The following is a 25367-nucleotide window of genomic DNA, read 5'->3' on the forward strand; positions in this document are numbered from 1 at the left end:
ATCAAGTTCCTTTGCTGTCTCCTGACTTATTGCTGAGTGACTTGACATATTACTAACTTGAAAATTTGCAAAGTACCTTAGGACAGCTCAGCAGAAAGGCAACCTTATAATACAGAATTTTACTAAGGGACTAAGCCTATAGGATCATCAGGCATACAAAATCACCACCTTCTATATAGTCCTTTAAAAGACTTCAAAATGTCCTAAAATTTCAACTTCACTTGGTGCTTGTCCACACTGCCCCTCAGTTCATACTATAGTGATGTCAACAGCATTGTGTACCAAAGTGCTGCACTATAACTCCTCCACGTAAATGCTGCATGTGCAAATGAAAGGTTCCTAGAAAGCATTAACACAGTCCTCTTCAAACAAGACTACATTAAAGCAAACTAGGAACTCTGCATTACAGTGCAGCATTTTGGTGCACCTTTCTATTCACATGTCTATAGTCCTAACTGCAGGGTAGTATAGACACAGTCTTAGATTATACAAAACAATTACATATTAAAATTAAGCTTGATTGTTTGCAACAAGATGGTAAATGTATGCTACAATCTGTAGTTGTGATGGCTGCCTCTCCATATTAAAGAAAGCTGGACTCCGAGCACGCCTGTTTATCGCTATTGTTAGAATTTTGTTTTGTTGTTAATTCACATAGTGAAATTTGCTCTACTCTTTTAGACACTGATCCTGCTACTGCTTGTGTTTAAAACTGAGGCCCCAGAGTCCAATCCTGCAAGCTCTGAGTCTCATAATCCTTTTCCATTCAAGTAACCACATTGACTTCACTAAGGATTAGTCTGCCTCGTGTGAGTAAGGGTTTGCAAGATCAAGCTCTTAATTATCATCGCAGCTTCACAAGAGGCAGAAATCGTTTCAGTGGCACCTGACATGGCTATAGTCTTTCTTAGCTGAAAGGCAGAATGCAGACTTTCTCCAACTAAGGATGAAAAATTCCAACTGCACACAAATGAGGTGCTTCTTTTTAAAAAGCTAAGAGCAGCCCACTTACAACTTTAAAATATCTAATGCACATGGTCAATATCTTTGCTCATGCATGTCTATGCTGATATTATTAGACCAATCAGCTATCTTCAATACTATTTATCACAAAGTAGTGTTGTGTCATCTGCAGACCTCAGAGGGAGATGATGGGGCTGCCTTCCAGAGGTTTCATTCTTTTCTCTTGGAGAGATCTCAGTGGGCAGTTGTGGACAAAAACTCCTCTTCCTGAAGAGCAATCAAGTGCCGCAGAGTGTCATTCTGTCATCCCTCATTCAAAGTATATATGGGGTTACTAGGAGTGTTTGAACGAGTCACGGGGTGCAGTCTTATCAGTATGCCGAGGATACCCAAATGTATACGTCTATCTCATCCTATTTGGACAGAGTGGTTCAGGGCCTCAGGTAGTATCTAGCTGAGGCTGGGAAGTATATGAGAGGCTGGCTGAAGCTCAACCACACAAGATCAAAGTGATAATGGTGGGTTGGGGAAGCAAACAATTGCTGGCAGAGGTAATATCAGACCCTTTAATTCAGGGAATATGTCAGACATTGGTTTCCACAGTGCCCAGCCAAGTGATGATTCTAGACCCCCATCTGCTGTTAGATAAGCACATTACAGCAGGAGCCAGATCAGCTTTGTACCATCTGTTCCTTGGCTGGAGGTTGGGACATTTTATTTTAGATTGGGAACTTGCCAGCATTATCCATTTTTTTCTCCCTCAAAATTAGACTATTACAATGTACTCTAGTGACCAAAGTTAGAGCAGAATGTAGCAGCTCTCCTACTGAGCAGGGACTCTCTCTGGGATCCCTGCCTACTGGTGCTCTCAGGTGTTGGTTTTGACTTATAAAGCTCTAAGTCAGCTGAGACCTGCTTTCTTGAGAGATCACCTGAGAGGTGCTCAAAATGGATCACCCCCATTTAAAGCAGAGGAGCCCACCAAAAAAAAACATTTTTGGTGAGGGCCCCAGACCTTCAGAACTTGCTCTCCATCTTGGTTCAAGGTAGCCTGAACTCGATAACTTCTGGGCAAGAGGGGAGAAAGCTGAGCCTATGTTCCTGGAGAAGGGGGAAGGGGAGAAGGAGGGTTCTGTTGCTCTGATTGAATGGCTAGCTACAATTATCTGTATATATTTATTTAATACTATTGGCTGGCTGGCTGTGAATATGTATTGCAGATGGATAGTCATTAGTATAGGTCTGATTAATCTTTAGGGCACCTAGAGTTTTATCTATGGCATCTTTTTATTGTTGCTTAAATCTAAAGAAAAAATGAATAAAACAAGTATTTTATACTGTTATTCGCATTTTAAACATTCAAATATCATATATATTCATATCATACTAAGTATTTAAATACTCAAGTTAATGATTCTTATTTTAAAGACATCCCTACATATGCATATACTGAATAAAATGTCTTTGTTCAGTTAGTAGTAAATATTTTAAACACAATGTACTAATATGATTAAATAAATAGTCTTTTAGGCCATTTTAAAACATTGATTATGTTTCATTAATTTTCTTCTTTACTTATTTTTTTAGTACTTTCTCAAAAATTAATGAAACATTAGAAAAGGCCCCAAAGATATTAAGTATATAACCTACAATTAATTAATTAACATGTTATGGTTGTAACAGGAATTGAGATAAAGGGCCACAAACCAAGTTAGAATGCACACACAGAAAGGCACAATGTAGCCCTAAAACTCTTTACTTGATTTATCCCACTGACCTCTATGGATATGTCTACACTGCAATTAAAACACCTGCAGCTCGCCCATGTCGGATGACACAGGTTTGAGGGGCTCAGATTGCAGAGCTGTAAAACTGCAGTCTCTATATTCGGACTTGGGCTGAAGCCTGAGCTCCAGGACCCTACTGGAGGGCGGGGGGCGGGCGGGCCAAATAGCTTGGACTCCAGCCCAAGCCTGAACATCTACATCCCAGTTTTAAAGCGCCACACCCCAAGCCCTGAGAATATTTAATTGCAGTGTAGACGTACCCTGTATGATACAAAAGAGTAAACTGCTCCCTCTTCCTTGCTAATCAGATAGCAACTAAAGAAACTTAGTTACATCAGTGAATGTCTGGAGCAATTCCACTGAAGGCTTCTGGAGAAAGAAGTACATTGGCTTTGAAATGCTATCACTCGGTTCTTTATTTCATATACACGATTCTGTCCAAGTGTACAAATGTTATCACACAAGTGGGTACACGGAACTTGCTGGGACAACAGTGTGCAACAAAACTCTTAATGTATGTGTAAGGATTTGGAGGATATGGCCCTAAGGCAGAGAAATGGAAAACAGAAAATTACAGCTATAAGGCTATATCCTGGAACGTCTGCCACAGACTTCAATGGAACTGAAAAAATTGACCTACAGAGACCAGGAAATATAGTCCGAACCCAGGAGAAAGCGAGAACAGGAAATACTTCAAAACATTGGTTGTGTGTGTGTAATAGAGAGAAGGAGAGAGATGGAATGAAGAAGAGGGGCATCCCCAAACTGTGATTCTATAAGGATTTTTCATCATTTTGTTTATTAATAAACTATTAGGATTTGCATGTAATTAGCTCACAGCCATGCCTTTAAAAATCTGTTAATACTAAAGTGACTTGAGATAAGTGGTCAACATTGTCTATAGTATGCTTTGCCAAGAATACTCAATAGTTTAAGGACAAACAGGCAGTGGATTATAGAGGGAGCTTTACGTTACAAATTTCATTTAAGGCTGCTTTGTTTTGTGGGTTGATAGCTCAGTTTTTACAGCTTACCATAAAGGGGCATAAAATGTAGTTTATGGTACATTACAACTTACTGCATTTGAATCGGTCACACAATAGCAGGATTTCCATGCTGTTATCATTAGCATGATTTAGTTGACTTGTGTTCACATGCGGGTGCAGTTATGTAACACTTAGCTCAGACAAATGTCTCTGCTCTTGCTCTTCTTTAGTCTGCTGTAGTTAATGACCAAACATTGTTAAAAATTGGGACACTAATTATCTGCTGTCGACATGCTATGGATAATTAAGATTTGCTCACACTGAAGCCATGCTAATTGTTTTTCACAGGTCTCCTTCTCCTGTCCTTGTGTCCTCAAAAAGGCAAGCAGCTACAGGTTTGTACAAACATCTCTGTCACGTACCTTGTCACAGAACATGCATCATTCTTTCTGGCTCATCCCCGATTAATTTTGCTGGCTTGCAGCAATTATCTCTCCTTTTATGACTGACCTCCTGGTAAATGGAATGCAGGATGGCTGAATAATTTTTTCTTGTGGATTTTACTGCTCCATTGAACCTTGTTGGCTGCTCACAATAGAATACAGTGAACTTAAGTCATAAAGTATTTGAAATTGAAACAATGTAGAAACTGTATTTTAGCAATTGTAATTGATAGCTCTAAAAAGTCAAGTCTTGATAATGTTCTCTCATTTACCCTATTACTTCGATCAGTTATTTAAAGCTGTTAATGATCCTCCTGGATCAATGTCTTTTGCTTGTAGCTATAATTTACTGTATTGGTGGATTAGTACAGATGTTTTCATAAATGGCTATGCATCATTCCACCAGATTGCCTGTCTGCATCAAATTTGCTTCCATTCATCACTTATGAAGCAAAGAAGATAATCAGCATCTACTATCTTAAAATTAAATACTGAATGCAGGATAACAGTTTTATTGTTCTCAATTTGTAGCTTCCCACTGTGGCTTTCTCAGATTGTCCACAAATTTTGCCCTAGAACTAGATCCAATGATATATTTTGACTTTACAACTGAGAATTTATAATAGAAATGCAAATGTATACAAAAATAGATCAACCAATAAAAGAACCACCATTATCACTGCACTATCCAATAAAGAATGTGTATTGAGTCAGATGGCTTGGAGAACCGCACTGGGAGAAAACTGTCCATGCTAGGTCTTGAACACTGGTTTTTTGGATCCAAAAGCAGCAGATTTATCTAATCTTAATATATCCTTATGTTTTGGTTTTTTTTCTATAATGCCCCTCACTAAGTGCTCATGAAAGTAGAGGAGGAAAAAATAAAGATATAGCCCCTCTGCCTTCCAGAAACAGTTCACTCTCTCTCTCAACATGGACTCATGCATTTTTACTTCTGGACCCCTTGCCAAAACCCTTTTTTCCATGAAGTTGAACCTCTGCTGCCACTTAAGCAAGAAGAGTTTAATCTTAAGCAGCAGTATTATTATTATTATGAATCATTTATAATATGGTAGGGCTAATCAGGACTAGACTTAATTGATCTAAGTGCTATATAAACACACTTGGATCTGCTTTTTAAGAACTAGAGGATGGGATTGAACATCCTCACTAAAGAGTTGTCTGAACATCATTTTAAGAAAGCACTCCGCTCAAAGCATTCTCAATACATTGCCTCATTGCACATTTGCCCTACAAACCATGCCAGCTATGACAAATTCATCACAGCGGGCATCCAGCTATTAAATAGGCACCAATGTGAGGAATCTATCCCTCCTAGAACTTGTAGACACTGTCCTCCCGGAACTCGACAAGATGTTCTGCATAAACTGAGCAGAAAAGGTCTCAGAAGGTATCTCAGCACAGATACTCTTTCATTTAAGCTTAATGTAAAAACTCGTTATCCCTGTGAACCATCTTCTTTTCTTTACTTACACACTTCCATAGAGACCATTACAGTACACTGCCTCTATCATCACATTCTTCATTATGCAGAGATGTTACATTTAAAGAAATTTTAATTCACTACATAGGAGCTCAGTTAGGCTTTCAGATAGCAGAGCGCTTATGCATTTGCAATAGTGTTTTTCAGCAGTAGTGTTCATGTGCTTATCTAAGAGAGTGACTGTGAGCCTTTACTATTTAAAAAACAAATTCCAAAAAACCAAACCAAAACAAAAACACCCTATAATACCAAGGATGTGACATCAGCCTACAAAACTCAGGAAATTCTGCGTCAAAAACCTCCTCACATCATTTTTAATCACAATTATAATCAAGCACTGCTCTCAAAACTCTGTTTTTACTAGGCAAAAAAGATAAGTGGAACATTTTAATTCTAAATTTGCCAGTACTTCAGTCAGATCTTTGAAATCATGTTAAGTATTTTGGTTTAGTATAATTCAAACACAGTAAACCAAAATATCTATACATTGTATTATATTGACAATACTTTAAACTCCTATTGTTTGTTCCACTCGAAAATTTCAAAATACCTTGCAACTCCTGAGAAATGAATCCTTACAACTAAGGATAGGCTAAGTATTATTATTCTCATTTTACAGATGAGGAAACCAAGGCAAAGGAACTAAATCTATATACTCAGGCCACACAGGAAGTCTGTGGCAGAGCCCATAATACAACCCAAATCTCTTGTCTCCCAGCTCTCTATTTTCTCCAATAATTAGTTCTAAATATAACCACAACAATGTTGTAACTAATATGATGCATAATATGGAACTTCAACATTTTCAGAATAAGTACTTCTATGCAGCTCATGGTCATTGATATATAATTTATTTACATACTGATGCAGGTGCACACAGGTGTAAAACATTCCAAGAAAGTGTCCTCACTTGAGCCCCTGACTTACGGTATTCTATAGCCTTAGACACCTACTTGGACTGCTCCGTCCGTACATCCCCAGTGGTTCATTACATCCTAAAGGAGGCAGGCAGAAAAGGAGGTGGGGTCATGACTTCACTTCCAGAAACATTAGCCTATGGTGTTGCTACCTTCTTACAAAAGAGATAGTGAGCTGCACTTCATAAAATGGTGTATTTGTGGGTGTGTTGGCCTTTGCACTACAGAGATGCACTACAGAGATGCAGAGATTCCTGGTGTTCTGTTTTGGGATGGGCAGTTTTTCACTGACCCAAATGCAAGATTGTGCTCACTTAGCATAATCACATTGGCTGCACAATCTCTCCTTTCTGGGTTTAGACTGTGCTTTGTATCTACCAGTTTCCACCACTGGGATGTGGTCACTGATTCTCTATTTGATGAGTCTGCCTTGGTTGTGCACATTTCACTGTGGTGAGATAGACTTCTACAGAACTACAGAGTTAATCTGAGATGTTGGTGAATTTACCAACCACCTGATTGAAAGAGAGAATCTGATTTGCCCCATAAACAGTTAGGAGACCACACACACACAAAAATCCATCAGATCCATGAGTCTCTGAGGCTGAGCAGGAGAAAAAAAAAGACTGACTTTGGAGCTGAAGTAAGCGTGGAATAGTGTCTCTACATTGAAATGGAGGAACTGATGTAAGGCCCAACAACAGCAGTAGTTGAGTATCTGTAATTTAATAAGTATCTGCAACAATCAATAATGCACAGGCTCCAAACAGCAGCACTAATATCAACTCAGGCATGTCCTCTTTTATATAACCAAATGGTCTATATATATGCAAAGTTAGACACATTTTGGTCCTGTCCAAGGAGCACAGAAAATGGCCAGACACTTAAATAAGCTCATTTTCACAGCTGGCCACTTTGTGCATTATAAGAACACTGAAAATAACATAGCTACTTCCTAAATCAGTAGGTAGACCATACATTAACTAGATGGAACCATCCAAAATTATGCTAAAATTGGGTCTACAGCATCATCCAAGCAGATCTTAGTGGTACATTCCAGCTGCTTCCATCACCCACTTGTTAATTTTTCAAACAAGCACCTTCATGCTTTCTCCTAGGCTCGCATTTGGGAAGAATATCCACAAAACTAATCCATTACCCTCCTTCAAAACCCTCCTGAAAACACTCCTTTACCCACAAGACCTACAAAAAACTTGACAACAGGCTGCTGTTGTGGAGAGACCACTGTCTATCACGCTGACCAACACTGTCTCATTGTTTCCTTGTACTCCCCCATCTCCAGCTATTTGTCTCATCTCATACTTCGACTGTCAGCTCTTTGGGGCAGGGACCATCTTTTTTTTCTGTGTTTGTACAGCACTTAGCACAGTGAAGTCCTGGTCTCTGATTAATATAAGCAGTAAATAATAATTGATGTGTGTGACACTCCATGGTAGAGGGAGTGTCCACACTTGGCATTATTCAGCCAAGAAGTTTGATTTCATGTTCCACTTTTGTTTCCACTTTGGAAATTTCTCAAAGGGGGATTCACTGAAGATGTGCCAAGACTTATCTCCCTTACAAAGAGTCATTGGCCTGTCTACACTATGGGGGGAGATCGATCTAAGTTACGCAACTTCAACTACATGAATAACGTAGCCGAAGTTGACATACTTAGATCTACTTACCGCGAGGTCCACACTATGGTATGTCGACAGGGACATTCTCTCATTGACTCTCCTTGTGCTTCTCGTTCAGGTGGAGTACAGGAGTTGATGAGAGAGTGATCTGCAGTCAATTTAGTGTTAAACTGACTGTCGATGCATCAATCTCCTCTTGTCGATCCCCCGGTAAGTGTAGACAAGCCCTCATAACATATCATCAGATAGCCTACTTATATTCCTGTGGCCAGCCAATTCACCCAACCCATACTTTCTCCATACAGAGTCATCTTCCACCTACACTAAAAGAAGACAATGTAGTAAAAAAAAAAAAGTTTTGAGACACCGGGAAATCTGACTACTCAACAGTTAAAGTCATGTAAGTCAAGGTTGAGGACAAAGCCATTTTTCAGCATGAAATCACTGCTTAGTATTAGCATTGCACAGTCCATCAGTAAGCCAATGTTCTTTGGCACATGCGGTTTCTGTGTGTCCTATACACCATTTTATGACATTAGTTTAGTTAACAAATTTAGGGAGGGAGGAGGAATGAAGGCACAAAGTAAGTGAAAAGTAGCTTCAGTGCACAAGACTGAATATTTAACAGTCACATTGCCAGGTCTGATTATCTCCATTTCACATTGCTTTTTGATTGGGTAGCTGGCAACACAGAATTCAGCTGCAAATGTATAAGCCAATTTCCTATTTCCCATAAATTGGTTAGAGTAGCCCAATATTATTATTAATTTAATAATATAAATTTCATATATGCTGTGCCACAGATACTTGCTGTATTCTTTTAAATGACTGTGGCACCCTGCTCTTGAAAACTGTCAGGTGTACTGCTGGTCAAAATATGGGAAACATTTCTGAACAAAAAAATTGCAAAAAAAGGCCAATATTTCATCAAAATATCAATTTTGACAAAAAATACTCAGGTTTAGAAAACTTTAAACAGCTATAGTTAGCAATAAGTACTATGTGATATAAAGTGAGAGCTTTCTGTTCTATTCTATGCTATTCCTATATCTTACCCAACATTACAGTATCTAGCCAGTGCATTAAGGCTCAGACTTGCCTTTCACTGAAGCGAATGACAGAATTTCCTTCAGTGGTGCAGGAACAGACTGTAAGTGACATGACTAGCATCTGCCCTGTGTGTTTCTTTCCTACCTCTTAGTTAGGAATATCTACCTAAATAGTAAAACAAATTTAAATCCCATGTTCTGTGGCAAGTTTTCAAGAACATAATCTTTGCCCTTTCAGGCTTTTTTGACTATTAACCTATCACATATTTTGGTGATTGTAGTTTACTGTGACTGAAATCTCAGTGGATTGATTACTATGCTTCAGATGGTTTAAAACTCTTAATATAATATTTAGGGCTGATTCTATAATAATGCCCTAGCTAGCATTTTTAAGTATCTCTTTAATCTTGTGGATCTTCCACTAAAATGCTACATTGACTGACATAATCAGTCAATGAACAAACTACTTCCTCAGATCTGGTGTTCTCTGTTTCAGACAGAGGAATTCTTATTGTCTTTCTCCATAAGCTTCATTCAGGCATAAAACAGCTACAACCACCTGTCAAATACCTGTAACATGAATCTGACAAAATGATTTAGATGAATATGTATTTATTTCAGTGGAAATAACCTGATCTAGTTCTTAAAATTTTAATAATGTACAGAAAAGGCATAATAGCAATTGTGAGAAAAAATAACTTCAATGGGCCAATATTTTTTTTTTTTTACAGTATTACTTGTACTCAATTGAAGCCACAGACTGTACAGAGTTCATAAAGAACTATCCTGCCCATCCTTTGGCTTAGACGGGTGTATGCAAGGTTGAAGAAAATGCAAGTAAACAAAAGACATTAAGATACATCTTGGACATTATTTTAATAAATAGAAGTAGCAGTGGTTTTCTAACTCTGACTACGAAAACCAAACACAATGGTAGCCAAAATATAACCATCAGTGCGTGTACCTTTCTGTTCTCTACAGCTTCAACAGAACTAATTTATGAATGTTACCCTGCACACAATCTAGGGCTTTATTTTAAAAAGTCTGTATTTTTAGTGATAATGGACCCGATCCTGCAAACATGGATGTACATTCTGAACTTTAAGCATGTGAGGCATTTGGGAACGGAGCTGCACACTAATGCGTGTGTGAACTGGTTCTGTTCCAAAGCTCAATATCTCGGAAAGGAGGAATGGAAAGGGGTGGAGAAAGGACATGCTGGGTTTTGTCAGTTTTCTCCTTAAAATAGTTAGTAAATCGGGTTGATAATCCAGTTAAAAATCGAAGAAACCCACAAATTTGTGTTTGTTTTTAAATTTTTGAAACAAGTACAAAAAATTGATTATTGAAAATTTTCCACCAGTTCTGCAGCTTGAAATTTTTTTGAAAAAAATATTTAGCTGTTCTTTAGTTGAAATTTTTTTGACAAAAGATTTTGTCAAAAAAATTAAAACTTGGAAAAATGTGAGCACCTCTAGAAGTTAGCAAAATCTGGGCTTACAGTGCTGCGGAGGATAAAGGCTTGAGGAAGATGTTGAAAGACATTAGATGTGGTGGGAACTGAAACCTCTGAACACAATGAGAGAGGAGAAATAGTGTTAAAAAAGGAGAAAAAATAAATGTATAGGAGAGAAAGTCTGAACAGTTCCTGGATTTCCTCCAGAAGTGTTCAGAGGCTGTCATAAACACATGGTTAAGGGTTATTGTCTCTTTTACCTATAAAGGGTTAAGAAGCTCAGTAAACCTGGCTGACACCTGACCAGAGGACCAATGGGGGGACAAGATACTTTCAAATCTTGGTGGAGGGAAGTCTTTGTTTGTGCTGTTTGTTTTGTTTGTTGTTCGCTCTTGGGGTTAATAGGGACCAGACGTACACCCAGGTTTTCTCCAATCTTTCTGAATCAGTCTCTCATGTTTCAGAATAGTAAGTAATAGCCAGGAAAAGCGGATTAGTCTTACGTTTGTTTTCTTAACTTGTAAACGTGTCTTTTTTTGCTGGAAGGATTTTTACCTCTGTTTGCTGTAACTTTGAATCTCAGGCAAGGTGGGGGGGGTCCCTCTAGGCTATATGAATCTGAATACCCTGTAAAAATTTTCCATCCTGATTTTGCACAGATATTTTACTTTTTCTTTATTAAAAGCTTTTCTTTTTAAACCTGATTGATTTTCCCCTTGTTTTAAGACCCAAGCGGTTTGTGTCGAACTCACTCAGGATTGGTGGGGAAGAAGCGGGGAAGGTTAATTCCTCTTTGTTTTAAGATCCAAGAGTTTGGATCTGTGTAGCCTGTCAGGGTAACCAGGGATGGGAAAGTCTGGGGGAAGAAAGAAGGGAAGGCTAATTTCTCCTTGTGTTCAGATCCAAGGGGTTTGGGTCTTGGGTTCCCCAGGGAAGGTTTTGGGGGAACAGGAAGTGTGTCAAACACTATATTTTGGCTGGTGGCAGCATACCAAATTTAAGCTAGTAATTAAGCTTAAAAGTGATCATGCAGGTCCCCACTTTTTGGACGCTAAAGTTCAAAGTGGAGAAAAAACCTTGACAGAGGCATATAAGTAGAGCTGAGGAAGAGGGTGTGAAGTGCGGGCTAGGGTTGGAGATTGTGGTGAGAGAGAGGGACAAAGGAATCAACAGTGGAAGATAGAACAGAGCTGACCAAGCAATCCACAGTGCAGAGGGAGGGAAGGAGTGGATGAAAGGTGGCAGAGACCTTAGGGATGTTGATGGATTAAGCAGGGGTAGGCAACCTATGGCACACGTGCCGAACGCAACACACAAGCTGATTTTCAGTGGCACTCACACTGCCCGGGCTCTGGCCACCGGTCTGGGCAGCTCTGCATTTTAATTTAATTTTAAATGAAGTTTCTTAAACATTTTAAAAACCTTGTTTACTTTACATACACCAATAGTTTTGTCATATATTATAGACTTATCGAAAGAGACCTTCTAAAAACGTTAAAATGTAATATTGGCACATGAATCCTTAAATAAGAGTGAATAAATGAAGACTCAGCTCATCACTTCTGAAAGGTTGCCGACCCCTGGATGAAAGCATGGAAGGCTAAGTGGTTGGTGATTAGTGCACAATAGTGAGAGAGATCAGAGTGTGGTCAGAGAAGAAGAACTTGGAACAAAGGTAGAAAGGGAGTATCACAGCATGAAGAAAAAGTCCAGGGAGTGATCATTTTAATTGTGGGAGAACTAAACTAGGCTTAAAAGATACATGAAGAAGTAAGGTCCAACAAGTTGGAAGCTGAAGTGTCAGATAGGACATCTGGGTAAGAGCTGAAGTCACAGAAGGTGTGAATGGGAAATTGAGGGATGAATGTAAGTGTTAAGAACTGAATACATGAAGCCATTTGTAGTACATAACCAAGCAAACACTGTCTGGGAGGAAGGCGGAAATGGAGTTACAGAGCAGTAGGCAACAGACTGGAGTGGGAGATCAAGAAACCAATAGCTCTTCTAGTGCACCTTTGCTTGCTCACTGCCTCTGCTGTGAGACAGCTCATTGTTGAAGGAGGAGAGTCAGATTTCAGTGAGAATGAGGAGGAGGACAAAAAAGGGATGTGGACAGTGGTGAGATAATTAGATCCGGAGCAGGCATTCCAAAGTGAGCAGAAGAAAGGCTGAAGGGGATGGGATAGGATGGATGGTGGAAAGAGACAGGGAAAGGTGTGGGCAACAATCCTGGGAAGTGTTAGGAGAAGCAAGGAGAGAAGAGGATGGGGAGCTGGAGCAGGCGGTGAAGGAGAATGCAGAGGCTTAGATACCCATAATGAAAGAGACTGCAGAAGTACCTAAGAATGCTAGAAACAGTTCATGTCACACAGCCTTCCTAGAGGGGTATTTTAGACCCAGTTTAAGTGTTTTATCCATTTGTTCATTTCTTGTTATCTTATATCAAATAGCCAACTCTCATGATTGTATTGTGAGTCATGATATTTTTTTGTTTCTTCTTAAAGCCCCAGCTCTTAGAATCCTATAATAACATCAGAATCTCAGCTTTCATTTAAAAGGGGGAGGGAAGTTCTAGCCCTGATGATTGCAGAGAAAAGCTTGAAAACATCAGTCCTGAAAGCACAAAAATTAAAAGGTAAGTAAAAAGAGCCTGAGTTTGTTACTTTTAAAAATCTCATGAGTTTCAAGTTAATCTTTTTTAGGGGAGCGGGCTTAACTCATGGATTTTTAAATGTTTTGGGCTGGCAACGTGGAATGGGTTTGGAACAAAACTACTGGGTGACTTTCACTTATTGAGACAGAGCAAGCACTCGGCAGGTAATTCCTGACAAGGAGCCTGTGCAAGGAGGGGGAAGGCCGCTAAAAGTTCTAACATCTTATTTATTGCCTCTGCTTGTCACTGAAAATACAGAGCGATCCATCAGTATTTATTGGGTAAGAAAGAATGCAGAATAAGGTAGTTTTAAAAACACTGTGTGACAAAGTTCCTCCTCTACTTTGTGGGTCCTGCGCTTATTGGCGGATTTGTTCATCTCGGTGATCTTCCCCTCTTGTGGAACCCACAGTCTGGGTCAGCTCCTCCTGTGTCTGATCAGGAGTTGGGAGGTTTGGGGGGAACCCAGGCCCGCCCTCTACTCCGGGTTCCAGCCCAGGGCCCTGTGGATCGCAGCTGTTTATAGTGCCTCCTGTAACAGCTGCATGACAGCTAAAACTCCCTGGGCTACTTCCCCATGGCCTCCTCCAAACACCTTCTTTATCCTCACCACAGGACCTTCCTCTTGGTGTCTGATAATGCTTGTCCTCCTCAGTTCCTGCCAGCAGTAAGTCTCTTACTCCAGCTCCTTTGCCTTCTTGCTTCCCAGCTCCTCACACATGCTCCTTCTCCTCTGGCTCCTTCCCTACCTGACTGGAGTGAACTCCTTTAAACGTTGCCCTGATTAGCCGGCCTGATTGGCTGCAGGTGTTCTAATTAAAGTAGCTATCTCTACTGCCCTTCTAGGAAAGTCTTTAATTGGCTCCAGGTGCTTTGATTAACCTGGAGCAATTGCCATTGGTTACCAGCGGGTACTAGGGATTTGTTTAGCCTGGGGCTAACATACCTGTTTCTCAGTTCTACTGTAGCCATCTGGCTTGTCCATCACAACTGTTATAATACCACGATTGGTAAAAAATTGATGACTGCTTAAATATCTACTCCCTTGAACGACAATTCCAATTTATATAGGATAGAATGTATCAGTGATGTAAATAGCGCCAAAGTAGTCTAGTTGCATGGCTTGATAAAATACCCAAGTTAGCACAAAAGGAATCTAAATCCCTGTAGTCTCGTGCGGTGGTAGGTTGGAGAGTAGGAAATCTGGAAGGGAGAGGGGAAGGGGGTTGTTGATCAACCAGCAAGAAGATATTCAGGGCTCGAAAAGGGTGATTCTCACCCAAACACAAGACCAACTTGTGGTCAGGAAAGTCCAAAGGACTAAAGTTGATGGTGTAAGACCCAAAGAAGTTCATCAATCTTTGTCATTAAACAGATGGTTAATGATCTCTGATTTACCTGTTAAGGGTTAAAAGTTCACTAGCCTAGCTAACACGCTGACCAGAGGAACAATGAGGAAACAACATGTTTTCCAAAAGGAAGGAGGAGTTTTCCTTCGTTTAAGTTCAGGTTTCAGCCAGAATGAAAAAGATCACAGAACCAGCCTCTTATCAGAATAGTAGTTTAGAAAGGAATAAATAGGTTTATGTTTATTTCTTTGTAATCTGTCTTATGCAATTAGAGGATAGAATCAAATTGGATTTGGGTATATGTTTGATTGTGTGTGTAACAAATTTGTGCCTCAGGGGACAACATCCTCTGTGTTTGAAATCTGTTGTTCTGTGAAATGTAGCTGGTATGCTAATCTCTGTCCAGAGAGTTTCTTTTACTTTTCTTTTCTTAATTAAAAGCCATTTTCTTAATACTGATTGATTTTTCCTTGTTTTTTAATCCAAGGGGATTGGATCCTGGACTTCACCGGATTGGTGGGCGGGAAGGAGTGGGGATGGTTAATTTTCTCCTTGTTTTAAGCTCCAAGGGTGGGATCTGTTGTTCACCAGGGATTGGTGAAGACCCTCAAGGCTACCCAGGGAGGGGGGATGCAGGAAGATTTTGGGGGAAGGAGTTGTCCAGACACTGAAAATTCTGATGGTGGCAGCGATACCAGATCCTTAGCTAGTATTAACTTACAAGTTCCATGCAGATCCCCACATCTGTACCTAAAGTTATCAGAGTGAGGGAAGGAACCTTTGACAAACCCTACTGTAAACTTACATCTGAACAAATGCATTCCAAGTGCACTCACAAAGCTCTCAGTGGCATCACGTTGTTGCATGCAAGTCTGCTTCTTGGATCCAAAACAGCATATTACATGAAAACAGGGTGTATGGCTTTAGTGGGATTGTTCTGCAGGAATCAGGTGATTAAATTTTGGTCCAGTATTCTCTTATCAGTATGAATTCAGTTAAATGCATACATTTACATAAAAAAATATTGATGTGATTTTGCAAAGAAATTGAGGGCTACACGCAAATTCCAATACATACTTCATATATTTGACCTATTATAAAAGCTTTTGATTTTGTAACATTTTCATCTTATATGGCTGGTATATTAACTAACGGCCACTCATTTAAGACTACTTGGTTCTCCAAAGGGTCCTTTGTGGGCTACCCTAAAAAGCTACAATGGTTGCCTTCTTCTCTTCAACTCCTTTTGTCTTCCCTATGTTTCATGCTGAATCAAGTTGAATGTGCCTTTCAGCAACATGACATGTATTCCAGGCACCATTAAGCCCCATTGTTGAGGGATTGTTAATGGAGTCTTAAATAGTGCATAAGCCTTTGTAGCCCCTAGCAAAAACATGGTGAATTTCAACCCTCCATGAACAAACTTTCCTTACAGACGCCCACAAGTGGGTAGTTGCACCACTCCTTTGGCCTTCCCTCGCCAATGCACTCATCACTGTTTCTGAGGCTTATCTGGAGTAGGTTCCCACTCCTACAGACTGGCGGCCGCTGGGTCTGCAACAGATCGCTTGCAGGACGTGATACATCAGTAGTTTATTTTGCAATTCATACATAAACCTCAATTATAGATTCATGTTCTTTGGAAATTGCTACTTCACACGTGCCGGGCTCACATACTTTTTGTCTCCACTTCTTGCTTTGTTTTTTGTTTTTTTTAAGTGGCTGATGGCTCTGGATTACAGCCTATAACATCATAGGTTTCTAAACACAGATCCAACAGCTGTGTATTCACCATACATATTGGAGCATGGGTGCTGATGCAGGGTTATCCATTTACTACCTCCTCCTCCAATTTTATTTCCAAAAACAATAATTTGATCTTAACATCTAGCCCTCTTATTAGCCAACTTGGTCCCCTCCTACATGATCTCTTTGTCCATTAAGGTCTTGATATAAGTGGAGAATAAAAGCAATTAATGAGCAGAAAGGTATCTGTAACTCATTTTCTTTACAAATGAGTTATGTTTCATTACACATTATCTGAATTTTGGAAGATAGCCCAGGGATCAGTTCATTGAAACAAAAAACACAAAGGCAAATCTATGCAAGATTCCATGCATTGTGGTATGCCCAGTTATTACATATAACCACCTAATGTGACAACACAATAGAAAGGCAAAGGGTTTAGTCAGACACCACATTTACAAACAAAAACCAATACAGGCATACAAAAAGAATCATTTTTGCAAGTAGTATAGAAGAGTCCCAGTAACAAATGAGAGCTGCAATGATTCTAGTTTACTTGGCATAAATACATCTAACATTTTCTCTCTCCATGGTAAAAATAATAGAGCAAGATGCATTACACTCTCCTTTGTGTAACCAGTCCCTCCATTCAATTAGTCATCAATCTGTTCCATATAAAATATTCTCCCCTTCCTTACTCTCTCTGAAAAAGATCAAGGAACCAGCCTCTTATCAGAGTAGTAAGTTTTAGAAAGGAATAAATAGGTTTATGTTTATTTCTTTGTAATCTGTCTTATGCAATTAGAGGTAGAATCAAATTGGGTATTTGGGTATTATTGTTTTGTGTGTGTGTAACTAAATTTGTGCCCAGGGGAACATCCTCTGTGTTTGAAATCTGTTGTCTGTGAAAGTAGCTGGTATGCTAATCTCTTCCAGAGAGTTTTCTTTTACCTTTCTTTTCTTTAATTAAAAGCCATTTTCTTAATACTTGATTGATTTTTCCTTGTTTTTAGATCCAAGGGGATTGGATCTGGACTCACCAGGGATTGGTGGGGGGAAAGGAGTGGGGATGGTTAATTTCTCCTTGTTTTAAGCTCCAAGGGGTTTGGATCTGTGTTCACCAGGGAATTGGTGAAGACCCTCAAGGCTACCCAGGGAGGGGAATGTTTTGGGGGGACAGGGAGTGATCCAGACACTGAAAATTCTGGATGGTGGCAGCGATACCAGATCTAAGCTAGTAATTAAGCTTACAAGTTTCCATGCAGATCCCCACATCTGTACCCTAAAGTTCAGAGTGGGGAAGGAACCTTGACAACCCTACTGTAACTTACATCTGAACAAATGCATTCCCAAGTGCACTCACAAAGCTCTCAGTGGCATCACGTTGTTGCATGCAAGTCTGCTCTTGGATCCAAACAGCATTTCAACAATGAAAACAGGGTTGTATGGGCTTTAGTGGGATTGTCTGCAGGAATCAGGTGATTAAATTTTGGTCCAGTATTCTCTATCAGTATGAATTCTAGTTAACTGGCATACATTTACATAAAAAAAATATTGATGTATTTTGCAAAGAAATTGAGGGCTACACGCAAATTACCAATACATACTTCATATATTTGACCTATTATAAAAGCTTTTGATTTTGTAACATTTTCAATCTTATATGCTGTATATTACTAACCGGCCACTCATTTAGGACCTACAGTGGTTCTCCAAAAGGGTTCCTTTGTGGGCTGACCCTAAAAGCTACAATGGTTGCTTCTTCTCTCAACTCCTTTGGTCTCCCTATGTTTCATGCTGAATCAAGTTGAAATGTGCCTTCATGCAAACAGATGACATGAGGTCCAGGCACCATTTAAGCCCCATTTTGAGGATTTAATGGAGTCTTAAATAGTGCATAAGCCTTGTGTAGCCCCTAGCAAAAACATAGGTGAATTTCACCCTCCATGAACAACTTTCTTACAGACCCCACAAGGTGGGTAGTGCACCACTCCTTTGCCTCCCTCGCCAATGCACTCATCCACTGTTTCTGGGGCTTATACTGGAGTAGGTCCCACTCCTACAAGACTGGCGGCCGCTGGGGTCTGCACAGATCAGCTTGCAGGATCAGAGTTTATTTTGCACATTTCATACCAGTAAACCTCAATTTAGATTCATGTTCTTTGGAAATTGCTAGCTCACACGTGCGGGCTCACATACTTTTTGTATCTCCACTTCTGACTTTGTTCTTTTGTATTTTTGTAAAGTAGGCTGCATGGCTCTGGATACAGCCTATAACATCATAGGTTCTAAACACAAGATCCAACAGCTGTGTATCACACATACATATTGTGAGCATTGTGGTGCTGGAATGCAGTTTATCCATTTACCTACCTCCTCCTCCAATATTTATTTCACAAAAACAAATAATTTGATCTTAAACATCTAGCCCCCCTATATTAGCCAACTTGGCATCCCCTTCCCTGACATGATCTCTTTGTCCCATTAAGGTCCTGATATAAGTGGGAGAATAAAAGCAGATTAATGAGCAGAAAGTATTCTGTAACCTCATTTCTTTACAAATGAGTTCATGTTATCATTACACAATTATCTGAATTTTGGGAAGATAGCCCCAGGGATCCATTCATTGAAACAAAAAACACAAAAAGGGCAAATCTTACTGCAAGATTCCATGCATGTGGTATGCCCAGTTATTACATATAACCACCTAATGTGACAACACAATAGAAAGTGCAAAGGGTTTAGTCAGACACACATTTACACAAACAAAAACCAATACAGGCATACAAAAAGAATCATTTTTGCAAGTAGTATAGAAGAGTCCCAGTAACAAATGAGAGCTGCATGAATTCTAGTTTACTTGGCTATAAATACATCTAACATTTTTCTTCTCTCCATGGTAAAAATAAAATAGGAGCACAGATGCATTACACTCTCCTTTGTGTAACCAGTCCCTCCATTTTCAATTATAGTCATCAATCTGTTCCATATAAAATATCCTCCCCCTTCACTTAACCAAAGAAATCAGCATTATGGAGCAAAACCTTTTCCTACAAAATAATGTAAATAAGAACATTCCTTTTCTGTGAATATAATTGATCTTGAAAAATGTAAAAAAGGAAGCTAGTCTTTTCTTTAAAAGGATTTCTGTAGTTGAGAGAGAAAAAATACTTTACATTTATTTAGCACTTTTCATCACAAGATCTCAAAGTGCTTTTTAAAAGATGGGCATGTATTGTTTCCATTTTACAGATGGGGCATCTGCAGCGCAGAGTTGGAAGGCAAACTTTCAAAACCGGACCTATGGTGTGTCACTATTTGATTGCCAAACCAGAGATATCTAGCTCCTGATTTTCAGAAGCGATGAGCATCCGAAACCTCAACTGAAATTTCAACATCAGTGGACACGTGAAAATGTTAGCCTAAGTGACCTGCTCGAGATCACACAACAAGTGACAGAGAGCAAGAATACTAAAAACAGAATTCAGGTCTCTCGACTCCTGTGCCCTTACCAAATTTACCTAGAGACATGGTGGATTTTCCACCACTTATATGCTTTAAAATTAAGACCGGATGTCTTTCTGGATGAGCTACAGCATTTATTGTAGAAGTTATGGGCTTGATGCAGGAATCACTTGGAGTAATTCTATAGCCTGTGTTATGCAGGATATCAGACTAGACCATCATAATGGTCCCCTCTGGCCTTAAAATCTATAAATCCATGACTATGAAAATACTAGAAAATGTACTAGGAACAATCCTATATTGGCAGACAGATAGAAGAGATAACCTAATAGGTCTTTTCCCACCTCCTTAGCTATGAATTCAGCCACTGGACCACACTTCCTCATACATATTTGGTGTGCTACTGGATCACCAAGGTACATATAATGGAAGTTCATTTCGCCAGCTAAATACCAGAGAATTCTCTTCACCATAGGATAGTTCAGAACAGATGTAAAGCTATCCTGAACACTGTCCATCTGTTTGCTTGAAATGAGACAGCCATTTAATTAAACTGGTGGCAACTTCAAAAACCATGAGCAAGTGATTTAAAGGCAGCAAAGTAGGGTGCCAAAATGGAGTAACTTTTGGACAGTTATTAGTCTACATTCATAATCCCAACAGAAAGGCCAAAGGCTGAATGACTATGCAAACAGAGATTTCCCATAGGCAAGAAATGAGGTATATTGGCAGATCAATGTGGAGAGACTTGAACTACCCTGACAAAGCCTACATTTGAGGACTGTGATCCACAGAACCTAGAAATGTCACAGACAATCTTAGCATTAGATAAATGTATAGTCCCTTTTCATTGAAAAGATTGTAATCATTTTTTCATTTTCAAGGCTGTTTTTCTTAATTATCTCCACAGATCCCCCCCGCGCCCCCCGAGCCCTTCAATTAACTATGGAGACCAAAGTGGGTAGACTATGATTAAATGAACTGGTATAGTGAATGCTTCCATAGAAAAGAATAAATATCTGCATTAAAAAAATCAGATTATGATGATCAATAAAAAGTGCTAAAAACACAAATTATGAGAAATACTTCAAAACATTACTTAACATTATTTCTTAAACCAGTCTAGACACATTCATTTCCTATTTGCCACTTAGAATTCCTTCAGAAACCCAGCAAATACAGTTACTGCACGGGTTAAGACTTCTGTTTAAACCTCAGATGGTTACTTTCCTAGCAGGGTTACTACACTGTCCCAAGATCATGCCACAAAGCAAAATACAGTAGAGTCGCAAGACCATTTTTTAATCAACAAGCAGTTGACCATTTCACTATCCTGATATGAGATTTCCTAGATTTTTTTTATTCCACATGGAGAAAATTGACACATTTTTCCCCCCTGGGCAATATGCTAGTTTGATTTTATTTTCCCTGACATTTCACCTGTCAAATTACAATAAATATAAGAGACAAAAAATAATTGTCACATTCTCACTGAATTTCATCATCAAATATCTGGACAAATTAAATAAATTGGAAGTGTAATCCTGAGGGAACACATGAATGGTGAAAACAGTGTCAGATACCCAAGTCATCTTCCAGGCACCCTGGATTCTAATACAAGTTTAAAATACTCAGAAAAGGAGCCTATGCAAAAGAACCTTCACACTGTATTTTTTCTTCAGCTCCTTGTAGCACCAATACCGTAGTAAGTAGAAGAGAGAATTTTTGTACAGACCCAAGAGAACCTATATAAAAGTATGAAGATAAATACATTCTGTAAAAAGCTATTTGCCAAAAGCAATTATCTTGCCGAGAAAAGGTAGCAGGTTATCATGATATAGTATAAACATATGCTAATTAGCTGGCAAAATGAAAAGATTCATGAGATAGAATCCATCAAACATAAACCAGAAAAACTGCACCCGCATTTTGCAGGTTCAGTCTCTTTTGCTCTCACAGTGAGTCATGAAAACTTACCTGCTTGACCAGTGGTAATACTGACAGCTGCAAAGAGCCTCTGGGAACGGCTCAAGTCAGATACCCCATTTACAGCTTCCACTTCAAAAGTGTAATTAGCATGAGCCAGCAGGTCCAGGATAGTGACGTAGTTATCTACTAATCCAGTTTGCTGGGGCATATATCCAATGTTACTCCCACAGGGAACACATTCACCCTGCTCCCAGCTGCACCTTTTGCACAAAATTCGGTAGGTCACATCATTTCTTCCCCCATTGTCGGCAGGAGGACTCCATTCCAAACTCACGGTAGTCTGGTTGATATTGAAGATGAGGTTCTGTGGTGCAGATGGAGGTCCTTTGTAACACACACAAAAAGGACAATGTAAATACATGAAATCAGTGAGGGTCATTTACTTAGTGTTTTAATTACTGAGGCTCAAACTTGATGAAGCATTTTTCTTCACATAAACATTTTATTACATTTACTACAAACTACATAAAAGCCTGCTTGACCTCACTTGGCAAGAAGCTTTATTTATTTTCCATTAAGGAATCAGGATAACATTTGTCCGTGTATTTACTGCAACTGACTTTGGCCGTTTTTCTTCGGTGCAATTAAAAGGATCAGTTAACACACCTCAGAAGTTTACTCTTACAACATTTTTAGCATAGGGATTTTTTCCCCTTTTAAGCAAACAGCACAGAATGCATTTAGACATTCCTTAATCAGCTCTGATTGATTTACAGCAGTATTTGGGTACAGCTATGGATTTTGGAGATTTTCATTACTTGAACCACCAATCTGTGTAGGTTAGTCTATTTGCAGATGGAATGTTAAGCTAGATCCCATTACATTTCAATCAAAGTCCAAATCCACACAGGTTACCTTTCATTTTGCATTCAATTCATTTTTGTGTAGTATCATATTAGGCATACAGTCTGTGACAATTTTAAGACTTTAGGAAAACCATGCTTGCATTCTTTCTACTATGTCTAGTTATGTATTTACCCAGCAACTTCTTTCCCAAGGTTACATCGGGCAAACATGAAATTATATTTATGTTGATTCTATATTCAGTGTACATTTTCCCATTGCAGTTCAATTTCATTTATCAGTTTCATTTATTACTTTGCAAACATACTGAAGGCCAATAGTAAGTACTGGTGAGAACAAACTACAAATGGCTGCACCCCATTGGTTAAGCAACGTCCTTCATTATTAAATTCATGACTGACTTACTTGTGCATGCAACATATGGTGGATCAGAAGGCGCTCTATAATAGCTATCATCACAATCACATCGGGAAGATCCTTCCTTGTCAGAGAAACTGTGAGTAGGACAGCGAGAGCACTGTAGATCTTGAGAAGATGATTTGTAGAATCCTCGGCCACATGCTAAGGGAGAAGAAGAAAATCTCAGATATACACTTGCATGTGCATCTGCCCTGCTTCCTTCTCCATCTCAGTTACATAGAGAGTGTACACTTCCACAGCACTGATATTGTTGACATCAAATTACTTCAGCAAAAGCAAGGCACTGTGCTCAGCTACATAATGACAAATATATATTATTCTTCATCTTGTGCCATTAACCTGAATTAGTGGCATGAGCTGCAATGCAAACATACACTACAATTGGACCAGCAGCTGGTGGCCAAGTATTTTGACTGTGAAGATTAAAGAAATATGACAGCTAGGACCCAATTCTCCACTCAGACACATCAAAATCAATTAAAACTGGACAAGAACTTCAGCTGGTATAATCAGCATAGCTCCAATTTAAATCAGCTAACCATCTGGCCTCAGAAGTGCATATTTACAGGTATGATGAATCACTGGGTAAATTAACTCAGCAAAAGTTCAAATACATTGAAAGTCTTAATAGAATAGAATGAAAATCATGGCTTCAATCAGTACCAGTACTTGTGTTATAGGTACACTGTGGGCCATTTGGTGGCATTTAGATACACCCCTCAAGGGGAGGCACAATCCCTTCCAGAGTTCCCTAGTACACAGAGAAAGTGTGCATGCTACTCCATTCTTCTGGATCATAGTATCATAGAATATCAGGGTTGTAACGGACCTCAAGAGGTCATCTAGTCCAGCCCCCTGCTCAAAGCAAGACCAAACCCCAACTAAATCATCCCAGCCAGGGGTTTGTCAAGCCTGACCTTAAAAACCTCTAAGGAAGAAGATTCCACCACTTCCCTAGGTAACCCATTCCAGTGCTTCACCACTCTTCTAGTGAAAAAGATTTTCCTAATATCCAACCTAAACCTTCTCCACTGAAACTTGAGACCATTACTCCTTGTTCTATCATCTGGTGCCACTGAGAACAGTCTAGATCCATCCTCTTTGGAACCTCCTTTCAGGTAGTTGAAAGCAGCTATCAAATCTCCCCTCATTCTGGATTAAGCAGTCTGTTTTCACCAGGGTGCCCAACCAGCACCTAATGCCAGTAAGAAATGGAGCTGGTCCTTCTCGCTGTCCTGGACAATTGTGCCTGGAGTATAAGGAGTGGGGAATAGCTCACTGGATTCCCACTCCAACCCCTGTGCACCCACTAAAGAGCTATGGACAAACTAGCTCATTGTGAAGTTACAATAATTTTGTTTGCTTGCTTGATTATTGTACGAGCTATTAAACTGTGATTTTTGAACACATTTTCAATCACCAGCATTTATCTTCTATTAAACAAATCACAATGCATTTTCTTGCTTATAGAGCAAAAACATTTAAAAACCTACCTGAATGTGATTAATGGATGTATTTTTAACCTTTACTTCAGTTAACTATAGGGTAGAAAATCAACCTGCACAGGTTATTAAACAGATTATTTTCTAAGTAATCCTCCTTGTTCCCAAACCTGCTGGAATGTTTCAAATGGAGGATGGCTGCATCGTACTGAACAAAGGAAAAAGCCACCAATGGTAAACAGATTATGACCCCATTTCACCTTAAGTGAAGAAGGTTACAGGGGCACACTTGCTAATATAGCAACCACTATCAACAGAAAACACGCAAGAGTACAGAATTCCTCTAAAAGCTTCTCATGAAACTCAGGCTCTTTCAACTGCACAGCTTCATTCAAGTTCTGTTCTCCAATAAATCAGGCAACCACAGCACAGACAATTTAACCTCTAAGCCACTGCTTATGTGTGTGAAAAATGTATTGTGGGTGAAGCTTAATATCAGGTGTTAAAATCTTCACTGGGAAAAGCTAGTTAAAGAGTCCTTATACATACACAGAAAAAGCATTTGCTCTGGTAGCATTCACATTTGATTGGTGAGGCTGTCTCACAGCAGGTACTGAGTTACTGATTTAAAAATATTTACATGTGGTTTTGGAGATCAGATACCACAGTGATGGGTATGGTCTAAAAACACTGGGCCTCATTCAAAACCCATTAGAATCAATGAAAAAAGAGTCAGGTAAACTTCAGTGGGTTT

At 39.3% G+C, this 25367-nt stretch overlaps 1 protein-coding gene across 2 annotated transcripts in view; it reads right to left on the reverse strand.

Annotated features, from left to right (window-relative positions):
- Positions 1-25367, reverse strand: part of EPHA7 (EPH receptor A7) — a 191359-nt gene that overhangs the window by 90588 nt on the left and 75404 nt on the right. For both annotated transcript variants that reach the window (XM_032765789.2, XM_032765788.2), the window contains exons 4-5: positions 23157-23312; positions 21936-22271 (exon numbers count right to left, since the gene is read on the reverse strand). In XM_032765789.2, the coding sequence (XP_032621680.1) occupies positions 21936-22271; positions 23157-23312 (492 nt within the window). The remainder of the gene's footprint in view (positions 1-21935; positions 22272-23156; positions 23313-25367) is intronic.

Source organism: Chelonoidis abingdonii, chromosome 3, assembly GCF_003597395.2.
Source record: "Chelonoidis abingdonii isolate Lonesome George chromosome 3, CheloAbing_2.0, whole genome shotgun sequence".
NCBI lineage: Eukaryota > Metazoa > Chordata > Testudines > Testudinidae > Chelonoidis > Chelonoidis abingdonii.